The following is a 14729-nucleotide window of genomic DNA, read 5'->3' on the forward strand; positions in this document are numbered from 1 at the left end:
GGTGAGGTCTGTAGGTGAGGTGCTGCAATAGGTTTCTGTGATGCCTCAGCTTTTGTCTTTCTGCCTGGCTGCTTCAGGCCAACTCCTCTACTTCTGTCCAGCGCATTTCTCCCCCTGACTGACATCTGTAGCCTGGCATGCGTTGCAGGCAAGCCCCAGTGCAATGGTGACATGAGTGAAGTCCCCAGCACATCGAAGGCTGCTGGCAGCGGAGCAGGGGCATCCTGCAGTGCTCCCCTGGCACCGCAGCAAAGGAGGAGCCGGGACTCTCCAAGCTCTGGCAGTGTGTACTAGCAGAGGGACAGGTGAAAACCACAATTTCTATTTTAGAGGTGAAGTGAGAGATAGGGCACAAGGTCATCAGAGCATTTGCTGTTCTACCTCCTTTTGTTCACTTAATAGTTAGGCTTTTGGGAGGGGGCAGTAAGGGCCATGCATTTTCTGTTACTGGTTGCTACTGCTCTCTGCTACGAGACAAATGCTGTTACATGAGGATTTAAAAATTGTGTGTAGGGTGTTTGTGGAGGCTAGGGAAGGCTCCAGTACCTGGGACTGCCTCAGGCTGGTTGTGGTGGGCTGAGGCACCAAGGCAGTGTGCTATGGGCAAGATTAGTGGGGAAGTGGGGCCTCTTCTCCTTCCCTCCCCTCCCAGTCAGTGACTGTTTTGCTCCCAATGAAGGTGACTATATTGCTCACCAGAAGTTTACTACTGCTTGCTTTTGCAGTTCATCTTGCTGAGAGATTTCTGCAAGGCCCCTGAGCAAGTTGTTTATTCAGATACATCCCTTGGGTCAATAGTTTTTGGCACCATATGTCTCACTTCTCAACTGGCCAGCCACTTCTTGTGCTATACTCAACAGTTTCTGTCCTGTCTAGCGTTATGGCCAGCACAGAAATTTAGCCCCTCTTCCTCCCATTCTTCCCACCCCGAGAGCTTTTCTGAAAAATCCCCTCTTTCCTTCTTCCTGACCTTCTTACTCTGTTCTAGACATGCTGGTTTGGTGCCCAGTACATAGGGTCACTTTTATGGCAGGGGACATAATCCATTAGGGCCGTTGCACAAACTTTCACGGTTAATCTTTCTGTCCAGCTTGAGCAATCAGAGACTCAGGTCTCCCAGATGCTAGAAAGGTAATTATTTATGGTACTAGCACATGGTACTATTATGGTACTAGCACTAACACTCAACATGAGAGAGACTTGTCATTCCCCTCTGGACTGCTCTTTTTCTTTGTGATTTCAGGTTAACCCGAGCTCAGTCTGTGAGATTAGGGGATGAAACAACTTTTTGGGACTGCTTTTGCTGCTGCTCTGCCAGCAAGGATAGCTCTTTGGTTTTCTTTATACACATAGTCATGTCAACTCTTTTTGTTCTTCTGTTTCCTCCATCTAGGTGTGTTGTTGTGCTGTTCAACCCCAGAAAAAATAAGCAACACCATATTCTAAACAGTTCCAGGTGAGTGAAGCTTTAAGTTGGGCTTGCTTTCTGTGGGAGTTGAATTCAAGGTTTTTATGGCTTGAGTGAAGTGCAGGAGCTGCTGTTGCTTCAGGCTAAATTCCCTCAGTGAGAGCTGCCTTGGGGAGAGGCTGCCAGCCGGTTTGGCTCCAGCTCCTTCTAATGTGAGGTGCTATTGCTGATGAGGTACCACCTCATAAACATTGTGGTCCCATGAGGAACTGCTAATAGGCATGACACGGAGGAGATCTTACTAGAACTCCATGGTCTATGACTTTTTTTTTCCTCCACCTAAAACTATGACCTCATTATTGAAGCCAGGACTGGGACATGGTCCTGCATCTGGAATAAAGGCACAAGGATGAACCTCGACTTTTGGAGCTTTTCCGGTGCTGTAGGCATGCTGCTTGGAGGCTTGGGCAGCAGGGAATCCCAATGGCAAGTGTTAGACCTCTGGTAAAGCAAAACCATTGTGTCAGGCTATTATGTGTGATTTTAGCCTCTTTCCAGTTTGTCCCAACCTACTCCCCATTCATGATGTATTGAAATGAAATCACATGTTGGAAATGTTTCTCAGTGTCATTTTCTCTGTTTTAGGAAAACAATTACAGCACTTGCTTTCTCTCCAGATGGAAAATATTTGGTTACAGGAGAGGTAAGTGTGAGAGGAGAGAGGGCACACCTTGTCTATTGCATTTTGAAGCTGGGCAGAGGGTCTTAGAAGAAACAAGCCAGTGAGCTGCCTTGACACAGACAAATCTGTTTCAACGTTGCATCTCTGGGTGGACCTGCTGGGTTATGGGTGGCTCTGGGTGCTCCTGCTGGCAGTTTTTCAGCATGTTGTCTCATCAGCTTGGGGGATGGATCTTCTGGGGTGGTGTCTGTGGGCTGAAGGTAGAGTGAAAACAAGTGGAAGGACACACAGCATGGCTCTACTCTAGCATCAATGAAGAGCACTTGGATGGTCCTTAATCTTGGTCTGAGCTTAGCATTGTCCCTTTAGGATTTCAGGAAGTAACTGAAGCCAGTAACAGTGTTGTGGAAAAAGTGAAAAGTGCATGTGGAATGGAGTTTTAGGAACAGTGACAGAAGATGCTGGTGCCTGTGGTTTGGCGTTGTATGTGTGGCTGGGGGCGACAATTGCTTCCTCTTTCCAAACATGCCCAATGGGGAGAATAAGGATGAGTGCACTGTGTGTCTGTTCTGTATTAGAAGTTCAGGACCCAGGCTGTGTCATGAGGCTGGAATTGCTGGACGTTAGAAATCCACAGAAATGCTGACTGTTCCTCGTATGGTTGGGCTCAGTTTGCTGTTGTGTGTGATTAATGGTAATTTACCACTAGTCTCTGTGCCTCTGTAAGTCATGGGGAAAGAGCATGTGCGAAACAGGTCCCCTCCTGAGCCTCAGCCACAGAGAAGAGAAGTATGTCACAGCTCTGTGTCGGAGCTGTCAAGGCGGAGGCTGTTCGCTCCAGAGGTCCCTAGTGCAGCCACCGTGATGGCAGCTGTCGTGTCACTGGGTGGCTCCCAAGCTGGGCCTAAATCCTGCATGGATCAGGCCAAGGATAGAAACAACAGTGTTTTGCGATGGAGGCTACCTTGACACAGAAAAAGTAAGCACAAGTTTTCCATCAGATCATCAGAAATTGTTGCTGTTATTAAGTTTTTAAGTGAAAGCATGAGGTTTTATAGCTGTAATTTGTTTTAATGCCTCCTTACACTCTAGAAGTCTTAATGTAATAAAAAACCTTTATATTAAAATTATAATATATATAATGTATATATTTTTTTTTCTCCCTGGTGTTCAGTTCTGATGATTCTGGTGCCTTCTTTTCTTTCTCTCTCTCTCTCTCTCTCTCTCTCTCTCTTTTTTTTTTTTTTAAAATCTCTGGTGCTCTATTCTTTTCATGTGGAGTAGGAAAAGTGGTGAAAAATGAAGTGGGTATTTTTCTTACTAACAACTCAAACTTTTCAGTTTGAAACTTCATTGGGGTAAATGGCAAGTTCAGATTTAAAAAAACAAACAACAAAACCCCAACCCTTTCCAGTTATACTTGAAAGCTTTTTTCTTTTTTTTTTGCCTTGTTGCAAAACATGTCTCCTCTTGCCCTGTTGTAAAACCATTTCTCTTTTCGATATCCTCCCACGTGTCTGACATTTGAGTTATTACATAGAGTAGCAGTGTCCCCTGCCGGTGTCAGCAGTCTCGTCTTAGTTCAACCTCTGTCCCATAGGGAAATGCTTTCTGAGTTCACTTTGTCAAGCTCACTTTTAGCAGCCTCATGCTAATTCTGCCTAGTAACACCTTAGTTTTCTGCATGGCTGGCTTTTCAGGAAGGAGAGCATGGAGGTTAGTCCTTGGCCGCCATACATATTAAATGTCTTTTATACATTTCAAATCCAGAAGAAAATTGATTTTTCTTTCTTTCTTTTTTTAGTTTTCTTTCTTTCTTTTTTAAATTTTTTTTCTTTCTCCCCATGGAGGCATAAATTCCTCATCCATGAGGATGATACAGAGCTCACTTTTGGTGAGCATTTCTTAAATGATGAAATACGAATTCCATTTGTTAAGGTCTTGGGGTGTATGCTAAGATGCTGGGAAATATATATATGTATGTATATACACACACGTATGTATGTGTTTAAGTACAGCAATTGCTCAGAAGAGCAGCTGATTCAGCTCATTGTAACATCTTGCCAGCCACCTTGAGACCTGAGCTCTGCCTTGCAGGAGGGAGAACTGTACCAACTGCAGTAAAATCTGACCACAGCGTTTTTCCAGGCCACAAACAGTTGCTTGGCAAAGCTTTTGAACAAGACAATTAAAACATGTGCAATTCTGAGTTTTTAAATCTTTGACTTCTCCTTGTGATCAGACTTGCCTCTCCCACACAATCAAATGACTTAAAACTGATCAGAAAAGGTATCATTTTGCCATGTTGCCATGGATATGTTATCTTGCAAGCTACTGTTTTGACAGACTTCAATGAGAAATCATGAGCAGGCTCTTGAGTAGAATTTGCCCATCAGGCACATTTTTGGCCAGCATTTCAGCTCATCTTGTACACCTTGTTTTATTTTGATTTAATAACAAACAATTAAACAAAAGAATAGAATTGTCTGGCAGAAGGTGCTGAATTGGCATTTCTGAAGACTATGACCTTCTGTTTCTCTGGAGAACAAGCATAAAGCCAGAGGCTCTGTTCCCTCAATATCTTTTTCTCTGACACTACCCTACCCATACTCTTTCAGGCAGCATGCATCCGTGTGTTACCTTTGTGACAGAAATGATGTTGCTAGTCTCCCAGAGGCCTCCCTCAAATGGTGTGTGATAGGTATCACAACAGTCATGTCATGTTTTTGTATGGCATGACCTGGCTTGAGATCTCGGATGTCCACGTTGTGTTAGGAGCAGAGGATGTGAGGGCCTTTTGGTTCACTGAGTCCAAAGGTACGATCTATTATAATCCATTTCGTGAGCTGGCTGTGAGTTCCCATTGCAAAGATCAGGGATGTGCATCAAAAGTATTGTTCTAGTCTCTGGCTGTTTTGTGAGTAGCATAAGAAAAAGATTAAAGCAGGAGAGATTGTATTAATTCTTTCAGACACCTGTTGAAATGCATATACTCCTTAGGTTGTCAGTCTCAACCTGGGCTTTAAAGAATCGAAGGAACTTCTAACCCTATTGTGAATGCACCATCTAGACATCTTTTTCCAAGCCCCCACACATTTACATGCTCGAATCTGTCAGAACTGACCTCTGGGGTTATGTTTCCTGCTCTGTGTCTGTTCTTGTCCCTTCCAGAGTGGACACATGCCAGCAGTTCGGGTATGGGATGTGGCCGAGCGAACCCAGGTGGCTGAGCTCCAGGAGCACAAGTATGGTGTGGCCTGTGTGGCTTTCTCTCCCAGCTCCAAGTACATTGTTTCAGTGGGGTACCAGCATGACATGATTGTCAACGTGTGGTCATGGAAGGTAAGTTTTCTAGGAGGCTGGGTGGACCACAGGGTGTTGCTAAATTAAAAAGAGTGAACTGTCTGACCATAAACTATTTCAGTTCCATCTTGCTTTCTGCTTTTTTTTAAATTCTATTGTTGTCTGTTTTTTGACATTCATAGACACAGACAAGTTTGGACATGAAAGCGCGCTATGGTCCCTTAGGGAAGGTCTAAGTCACTTCAGTGAAGGGATATTCTTTATACTTGGAGACGTGTGACATCTTGCTGTCCAGCCAGAAAAGCATGGACTTTGAAACCTTGTCAAAGCCTTGTCCTTTTTTAGAGGCTTATTAAAAACTAATTTATGAGATTGAGGAAGGAAACTCTCATCAGCCAGGGATTTCTTTCGTGGTGTAGTGGATGCTCTTGGCTTGTTTTGTGTTTGTTGTGTCAGGGTTTGTGATACTCTGATCCCATCCTTGATGATTGAGAAAGGGAACATAGAGGAATCACAGTGGGTGAAAGCCGGTGGAGATCACTCTGTCTGCCACTGGGTTGGGGCAGCACTCTGTGGAAACAAAGCCTGTGTCTTATCCTCTAGAAAACATTTAAGTGTGTGCTGTTTGTATATAAGAAAAGAAACATTTATTGTCAGTAGGTCTGGAGTCTTCTGTATTAATAAATGCTAAGCACTTATTCAGCTCCTGCTACCCCTTCAGGTGCTGTAACCCTCTCTAAAACAAATGCGATTTAAAAAACTTCAATGCATCTGTTATATCTCACATGATCATACAATCATAGAATGGTTTGGGTTGGAAGGGACCTTAAAGATCATCTAGTTTCACCCCACCTGCCATGGGCAGGATACCTTCCACTAGATCAGGTTGCTCGAAGCCCCATCCAACCTGGCCTTGAACACTTCCAGGGAGGTGGCATCCACAGCTTCTCTGGGCAGCCTGTTCCAGTGTCTCACCACCCTCACAGTAAAGAATTTCTTCCTATATCTAATCTAAATCTACCCTCTTTCAGTTTAAAACCATTACTCCTTGTCCTGTCACTACACTCCCTGATACAGAGTCCCTCCCCATCTTTCCTGTAGGCCCCCTTTAAGTACTGGAAGGCCGCTATAAGGTCTCCCCAGAGCCTGTAAGTCTGTGCTCATTTAGTATGTTACTCTCTTCATCACATTTCCTGTGCTGTAATTTAAGATCTCACTGTTAGTTCTCTCCTGCATGAGCTGAAGTTTGACCTTGCTATTTTTTTGCATAGCTGAACTGGGTAGTGATAAAACGTGTGTATGTCAGTGTTGAAAATTTAGTGCTCAGCCTTTTGGTTCTTTCTAGTTATAAAAATGAAGGTAGTGACTTGGAGATGGTCATAATGCATGGCATGTGTGGAACAGTAGACATAGCTTTGTTTTCCCTTGCTTATGCAGGTTTTTCTGTTCACTGTGATCCTATTTATAATTATGTGCATGAGAGCTTATGAGGTAAGGACTATCTCACTCTTCTGCACTGAAGAACACACACTTTAAGCATACGCTCCAGACTGTGACTGTCGGGAGGTCCAGCTAGCCTTTATTTTGCAGGCTGCGTACCAAAACTAGAGAGACTTTACCTGACCAAAGCCAAAGAAGAATAAGAGACTAAGATGTGAAAACAGATCTCCTGAAGCACTTTCCTGCACTTTTAACCACAACCCTTCTGTCCACTGTGCTGCTGCTTCAATTTTCCTGTTTTTCCTGGCTGGGAGACTTACTCATTTGACTCTGATGGAAAAGAAAACCCCTGTTGTCTGTAGGGTCCCCTTGCTTCCCTAAAGAAAGGCCACAGCAACGATCCAGATATTGAGATCTGGAAGGGTTCCAAGCCTTTCTCTGTGCACTGTCTTGAAAGAAGTTATGTTAATGGCTGTCCCCCTCGCTCTTCCCCCAGTCTGGGTTGAGGGGTCCTCCGTGGTGATGGTGCAGCAGCCTAGACTCCTCTGTTGACAGTTTCTTCAGTTCTGTCAGCACGCAGTCTGATGGGGCCCTTGGGGTGATGTGGTTTGTGTGCTGAGGGCATTGCGTTGGGAAGACTGGGAGCAACTGAATCCCTAAAAGGAAGGGTAAATGAAACAGAGAGAGAATAAAAAGTGGTACACTGTTGTCAACCATGTGCTGCATGGTTGAAAACCTACCACAGGCAGAGGGGGAAACTTTTTTTATTCTCAATTCTACCAGTCCCTGGGGAAAGGCAGGAGGAGGAAAACTGAGTGCTGGTATTGTGGACAGGGAGCTCCTGCCATCTGACTGTTCTGCTTGGGCCCCCTCTGTTCCTCTTTTCTGTCCCTGCCCTGTTCTTCCTCCTTTCCCAAACTCTTTGATGTTTTGAGGTGTACATTTGAGGTGTAGGAGATTTTGCTTTGTCCCTTCCAATACAGGCATGGTCTTTTTGTGTTTTGGGCCTTTCGATAAAGTGTCATGTCTTTAAAGAGAAGAGAGAATTTAGGGAGGAACCAGTACTGTTTTCCCTGTGGAAAATACTTGTTCCCCATCTTGAGTGCCTTGCCCTCATTGCTGTCTGGAGGCTGAGAGAGCTCCTCCTTGTGCTGGCCTATATATGCTTTTCCTGTTTAGAAAGGGGAATGGGTTTGCTCAGAGTTCCTGGTGATTGTGAAACCAACATGTTTGTCATGGCGCAGACTGCAAGTTCCTGCAGGCACTAGTGCCTGCTGATTTGTTCTCGATTCCAGTCAATGTGGAAGTGGAATTGAATGTAAATGTGAATTGTACTATCTGCCAAATCAATGCTCCCAGCTAATGCTGGGGAGGTTGTATTCGGGGGTGAATGGGAAATAGTTTGGGCCTTGTCTTTTGCCTGCTGCAGCGCTTGTACTGGATATGTGCCTGTAATTGAAATGAGTTTCCTTTGCTTCTGAGCAAAGAAATTAAGCTATCTAAACACTTATGTTTCCAGAAAAACATCGTAGTGGCAGCCAACAAAGTGTCAAGTAAAGTGACAGCCGTGTCATTCTCAGAGGACTGCAGTTACTTTGTCACTGCTGGAAATCGACACATCAAGTTCTGGTACCTGGATGACAGCAAAACCTCCAAGGTGAGAGAAGGTGCATCAAGGCCAAGCTGTGAACAGGCATTTCCATCTTACGGCAGGGTGGATTTTGCCCCAGTGAGTTGTGGGAAGGGGGAACTTCTTGATTTTGCTGGGATTCAAGGATAGCCCTCCACTCCTGGCTCTCAAGTCCCAGTCTCCCCATGGGCTGGTAGCACCAAAAGGCACCAAAAGCTTGTCTTATCCTGCACTGAGGTAGGGGCATGGCTCCTGGAGTTGTGTAGCAGCATGCTTGTTCTTTAGTAGTCACATATACTGAAGGACAAAAAAACTAGAAAAGAGCTGCAGTTGTTGAAATCCTTGGAGCACAGAGATGGGGAGAGCTGTTTGATGTTGGTATGAGCATGACAAAAGGTTATGAGTGTTATTTTGAAGCATCAACTAAAGTGTTTAAACTTTTAGCTGTTCTGTTCTTCTCTGGGGGACAGAATCCACATGTGATAATTTTTCTGCGTGCTCATGACCAGATGTTCCTACTTCATGCTTGGACCCTGCTTTGGCATTTGGTATAAATCATGGATCAGCCATGGAAGGGTTGTTCTTCCAGTGATTGATCTGCTGTCTCTGGGTCATATGTTTGGATGCACAGTTTTGGTGGCACTAATAGTGTTGTGTTCCGCTGATGTGCTAATACTGATGGTCCCAATACACTGTGCAGCCAATGGGTCTGCAGCAAGTAAAACATGTCACTACCTCTCCTTGTAGGCTGTTTGCAGCTCTCTTTCTTTGAGGCACTTCAGCACTCAAGGCTTGATGTTCTAAAAAATGTCTGTCTGCCTGGAGTGCCTTGCTCTATTTCTAACAAACTGTTTTTTATTGGTAGGTCAATGCCACGGTCCCTTTGCTAGGTCGCTCAGGATTGCTTGGAGAATTGAGGAACAACTTCTTTGCGGACGTGGCTTGTGGAAGGGGCAAAAAAGCTGACAGCACCTTCTGTATCACATCCTCAGGCCTGCTCTGTGAATTCAATGAAAAAAGGCTGCTAGACAAGTGGGTGGAGCTGAGGGTGAGTTTTACATCCTCCTGTCCTGCAGTATTTGTGCCTGCTGAAGCAGAGCAGGAGCAACAAATAAGGGCACTTGGACCACAAGCTGACCACCAGCAGTGAAAGTCATTGGGCCTCTTCCACTTTGTGATTTACTCTGGAAAGCCAGGCAAAAATAGCGTTGCTTCTTGGCAAAGGGGTTTTATTAATCATCGAGGCTCTTTCATTCTCAAGCCTCAGCATTACAGCTACTGCTCTTCTGGCAAAGCAGTGTCCTTATGCAGCTTTGGCAACCCCTGTGTTGTCCCTCTGGTTTGGCCTGGACAAGTAGGAGTTTTAGAAGGATTCTGATTTCTACCCACTCTGCAGTGTCTTACTTGCCTTGTGCATCTCAAATGCAGGTTCCCAAGCTACTAGTTGGTTTGGCTGTTCTAAACCACCAGGTTGGCCCACAGTTAAGAATTTGATCATGCTTATTTTCCTTTCAATTGAATGTAAGATGCCCACCTGAAAGGATCCAGTGTATTAAAATCAAGGGAAAAATCTTTCCACGCTTTCACTCAAGTGAAATGCCTCTTCTTTTCTTTCCTTTCCTCTCTAAAATCTGCCTTTCACTCTCGCTCAGAATACAGACAGCTTCACAGTAAGTTGGAAAAAAGTTTTGCATTGAACTCATCCCCTTATCATGACACTCCATTTTGTACCATTTTCTGTCATTTGTACAGATCCCAATGGGAGGGGAAGAAAATCCATTTTTTTTCCTTTTCTTATCCCCTTGTGACAGGTAATGTATTGGTGTGGTAGTACAGGGTGAGGTGCTGCTTGCCTGCCAGTGGTGCTGAATGTCACAGAGGAACAAAAAGCAGTGGTCAGAGTAAAACTCAGCTAGAGCAAATGTGTAGCTCTGCTGACCTGCCACCACAGTGGGTGGTGGAGGAACTGGGCTTTTTCCTTAACCACTTGGAATCTGCAATGGACCTTGGCTGGGAAGCTCCTCAGAAAGGAAAAATGGATTTTTAGGCTTTTCCTTACTCCCAGGGCTCGACTTCACTTCAGCTCTTCTGACCATGACTCCTTTGTCTGTCAGTTTGCTATTCTCCCTGTCGTGTGTCTGGTGACCTTTGAAGTGAGAGCACATTGCTTATTCACCTTCTTGTGTGCTGTGTCCTCCTCAGACCGCTGTGGCAAACTGCATCTCTGTGAATCACGACTACATCTTCTGTGGCTGTGCTGATGGCACCGTGCGGATTTTTAACCCTCTGAACCTTCACTTTGTCACCACACTGCCAAAGCCGCACTTCCTGGGAACAGACATCGCGAGTGTGACTGAGGCCAGGTACCATGGAGAGGGTGGAAGGGAGCAAGGGAGGCTTGTGGGGGTTAGAACTGTTCCCCAGACCTTTGCCATCTATAGTGTGCTCTTTTTTGTGGATTACAATTGGCAGCCTGTTGCAGATCTCCCTGAGTTGTTGCAGCCTTGCCTTGCATGGCTGGGCTACAGCCCAAAGCTGGTGGCTGGACTACACAGCATATCTTGCTCCTCATCTCCCTGGGATTGCTTGGGTCTGGTGGCCTTTTGACATTGGGTGCTATGAGCAAGCAGGCAGAGGGCACAGGATGCTGGGGCACACTTCAGTTGTTCCTGTACCATGGCATATCCTTTGCTTATCACTGGTAAGGGCTGAAGACTCTCCTCCATAGCAATATAATGATGTTGCTAAGAGATGCCCAGGCTCTAATGAGGCATTTTTTTTCAAAGACTCCTTTGCAATCTTTTATAGATCCAAATCTACTATTGTCTGTAGTCTTTCTTCTCCCTCAATCTTGTGCATTCTGTTGTCTTGTTTTCCTACCTTGCTGCAGTATCTTCTGCCTTGGCTCTCTATTTCTCACCTTCTGAGGTGGGTAATGTGTTTTCCGTACAGTTCTGTCTGCCAGCTTGCGGAGGCTTATGCTAGAGAAAACCCTTCAGGTGTTGCTGTTTGCTAGTCCTGGTTGGAGGCTTTCCCAATCATGTCCTGTTGCCCTCTTTCACTTCTGTCACTAGTGGGGAAAGAAGTCCAAAGGTGTATGAATCCACCAGCCATCATTCCACTGGATATCTGGAGTTCCCACGTCTACAGACATACACTCTTTTTTTGCGTTTTTTTTCTTCTCCCTGCCCCCCCCCGCCTGTCTCAACAGGTTTTCTCTAAACTTTTCTTGGGAACTTGAGGTAAAGGTTCAAACAGTGCACTGTATAGTCCTCCTCCAGAAGATCAGTGGGAGATAATGGTATTCCAGTAAGGGAGCTGGAAAAGGAACTCTCTCAATTTAAAACGTTACCAGTTTCTGGTAGTGCTAAAGTCAAATGATTGTATACATGGACCCTTTAAAAATTCTCTCTGCTGCTTTCATGCATCAGTCGAGGAGAAATATTCATGTGATTCTTAAACATGCATTTGTAGCGCTGATTACAATCTTAACAACAATTTTTTCTTTTTTTTTCCATTACTTCCAACAAAGCTTGAAAACACAGGACTCCTTATATTCCCATGCATGCCAGAGCCTCTCTATGGGATGCCAGTTGCCCGCAATGAACTGCCCACAACTGTATCGGTGACTTGATTTTTCGATAGCATCTGGGCTGTGCTCTTCTAGCCTTCAAAGCTTTGCACTTGCAGAAGCAGACCTCCAATTGTCTGGTGTGCTACATGCACTTTGGCCCTCATCCCTGCATCTCCATCAGTCCTTTTAAATTACCTACTCTCAACACCCTGGCACTCTGGCTATAATTACCTTATTCAGTATCATTAGCAGCATTGTGGCATGGCTGCATTCACCTCAGGTCAAGAGAGCAGCTCCTTCTTTATGTGCACGGCAGCAGGACTTAACAGAGGACCCCTGTAGAGGAGATATAGGGTTCACATGTCGTGATCTTGGTCTAACCTGGGGAAAGAGGTGTTTCCTTGTTCTGCAGAATTCCTCTGTTTTTGAGTTTGCATCAGAGAGCTTGCCTATCTAGAAAGGACTGTAGCCATCTGCAGCTGCCCATCTCATGAGCTGCTGCAAGCAGCACCAAGCTGGCCTGTGTGTGGGGTGGGGGTGGAAGGGAAGCATGTCAGACAAGCGGCTGCTGAAATGGATCATTCCTTTGTCCCTTGTGCTGGTGTGCTCCTGTCTTTTGAGTCCAGTACTTACTCTTCTGCTTGGTCCCACACAAGAGCAGTTCCTGCAATCAGTAAACAAAATATAGTACCCACCAAAAGATGGTCCTCCCCGCTCCCCTTTGTTTTGAGATTATTTGGCTTGGATTTTATCACCTGTTTATGCAGGGGAAAATGATGGTGATCTCCAGTGATGATCAAGTGTCCTGTTTGGCCTTCTTCAGGGAAAGTCAATCACCTGTCTGTGGTAGGACTCTGAGTAGGATGGCAAGGACAATGACCTTTGCCATGAGACTGTCAGGGTTCTTTTGGGACTGTGGTTGTTCGAGACAGGTCTTCCCAGCCAGCTACTCTATCTACCTATATATGCCACAGTGTATTGTTCACCTCACCAGCACCCTGTGGAGAATCTGAGCTCTCACGCTTCACCTCCTTGCTCTGACTCCAAGAGAGTGCAAGTTAACCAGGCTGTTGTTTTCTCTTTGTGCAGTCGTCTTTTCTCTGGTATGGCTGATGCGAAGTATCCAGACACGATTGCCTTGACGTTTGACCCCACCAACCAGTGGCTTTCCTGTGTATACAATGACCACAGCCTGTATGTGTGGGATGTCAAAGACCCGAAGAAAGTGGGCAAGGTGTACTCCGCTTTGTACCACTCTTCCTGTGTGTGGAACATTGAGGTATGTTGTCTGCAGACATGAGTGTTGGATTGCAGGTTGCAGCTGAGGAAGTCATCTGAAGAGCTGCCAAATTTGAATGCAAACACTTACTGCAGAGAGAAAGAATTGACTCAGATTTCCTCCTGTGGTTAGTGTGGTTGCTGCGGGGCTTGAGTTGGAGCTGGGAACAGTTCTTTGGCTGCACTGCAATGGCTGACCAAATGCGTTAGATGCAGTGTGTTACTGGAAAAAAAAAATCTTACCATTAAAAGGTGAGAGGTGGGAGAAGGAGCAGAACTGGACAAAGTTGAATGAAGGGGCTCCTTTCACAAGAGTTTACTGCTGACCTCAAAAAAAAAAAAAAAAAAAGTTGTTTGAGATCTGTGGTGAGCAAGTACTCCAAAGTCAAAGGAATGAAACAAGGGATAAGATCTCAACTCTGATCCTTCTTAACCTATTTACCAGGACATCCAGAATTGGCCTGTCAAGTGGCTGTCATCTTCCAGTCTGTCTAGTTGGCTTTCCCTCAGAGAGACAGAGGGAAGGAAAGGAGGTGTAGGAAACAATGTAATTGTTAATATGTTGAAATATGTCCAACAGTGGTCAGGAAAGGGGGAAGTGGAAAGAAAGTGGGAAGAGGTTGAGGACTCTTTTTGTTATTATTTATTAATTGCATCTCAGCCTTTCCTTCTGGATTATAAATTGACAGTAGTAGATGAAAGTTGCAGTGCCAGGCGGTTGTTGCGTGGTCGTTGTTGCGTGATCTTTGAGGTGCTCTCTTTGAACTATTAGAAACAAAGGATGCTGGCATGTTGCGCACTTTTTAAGGAGTTGTTCTACATTCAGGGAAGTTCAGTGAGCATTTGTTGAAGTGAATATGAAGCTCTAGTCTGCAAAGAGGTTTTCAGTAGGAGAACTGGCTGGCTTTCGCCTTTACAAAACAGGGAGGACAGCCCTTTTATCTCATTTTGTTTTGAAACTTGCTACCAGTGTCTAGGATGCCAGGTGCCAGGCAATCTCATTCAGGGGTTGATTTTACCTGCCCTTAGGTGTATCCAGAAGTGAAGGACAACAATCAGTCATGCCTCCCCCCTGGTTCCTTCATTACCTGCTCCTCTGACAATACTATTCGTCTGTGGAACACCGAAAGCTCCAACATTCATGGCACAGCCCTGCACCGCAACATCCTCAGCAATGTAAGATCCTAGGTTTTGATCATCTCCTTGCCCTTGGGGTTGCTTTTCCTCATGCACAGATATTCCCAAGTTAAGGCGCAGACTTCTTTGGATCTCGAAGTCAACACAAGATTCTCTGTAAACAGAGCACAAGTCTGGTAAAATGTATGAACCTGAAGAAACATGAAGGGAGTATCAGGTGGAAAGGCAGTTTGTCTGAAACGGTCCTGGGGACTAATGCTTTTTCCATAAACCACCC

General features: G+C 45.1%; 1 protein-coding gene across 2 annotated transcripts in view; it reads left to right on the forward strand.

Annotated features, from left to right (window-relative positions):
• Positions 1–14729, forward strand: part of MAPKBP1 (mitogen-activated protein kinase binding protein 1) — a 105666-nt gene that overhangs the window by 53378 nt on the left and 37559 nt on the right. For both annotated transcript variants that reach the window (XM_050896925.1, XM_050896926.1), the window contains exons 4-11: positions 1394–1456; positions 2054–2111; positions 5262–5432; positions 8353–8490; positions 9329–9511; positions 10666–10826; positions 13127–13316; positions 14345–14491. In XM_050896925.1, the coding sequence (XP_050752882.1) occupies positions 1394–1456; positions 2054–2111; positions 5262–5432; positions 8353–8490; positions 9329–9511; positions 10666–10826; positions 13127–13316; positions 14345–14491 (1111 nt within the window). The remainder of the gene's footprint in view (positions 1–1393; positions 1457–2053; positions 2112–5261; positions 5433–8352; positions 8491–9328; positions 9512–10665; positions 10827–13126; positions 13317–14344; positions 14492–14729) is intronic.

The sequence above is a fragment of the Gymnogyps californianus genome, chromosome 5 (genome assembly GCF_018139145.2).
Source record: "Gymnogyps californianus isolate 813 chromosome 5, ASM1813914v2, whole genome shotgun sequence".
NCBI classification, from domain to species: Eukaryota; Metazoa; Chordata; class Aves; order Accipitriformes; family Cathartidae; genus Gymnogyps; species Gymnogyps californianus.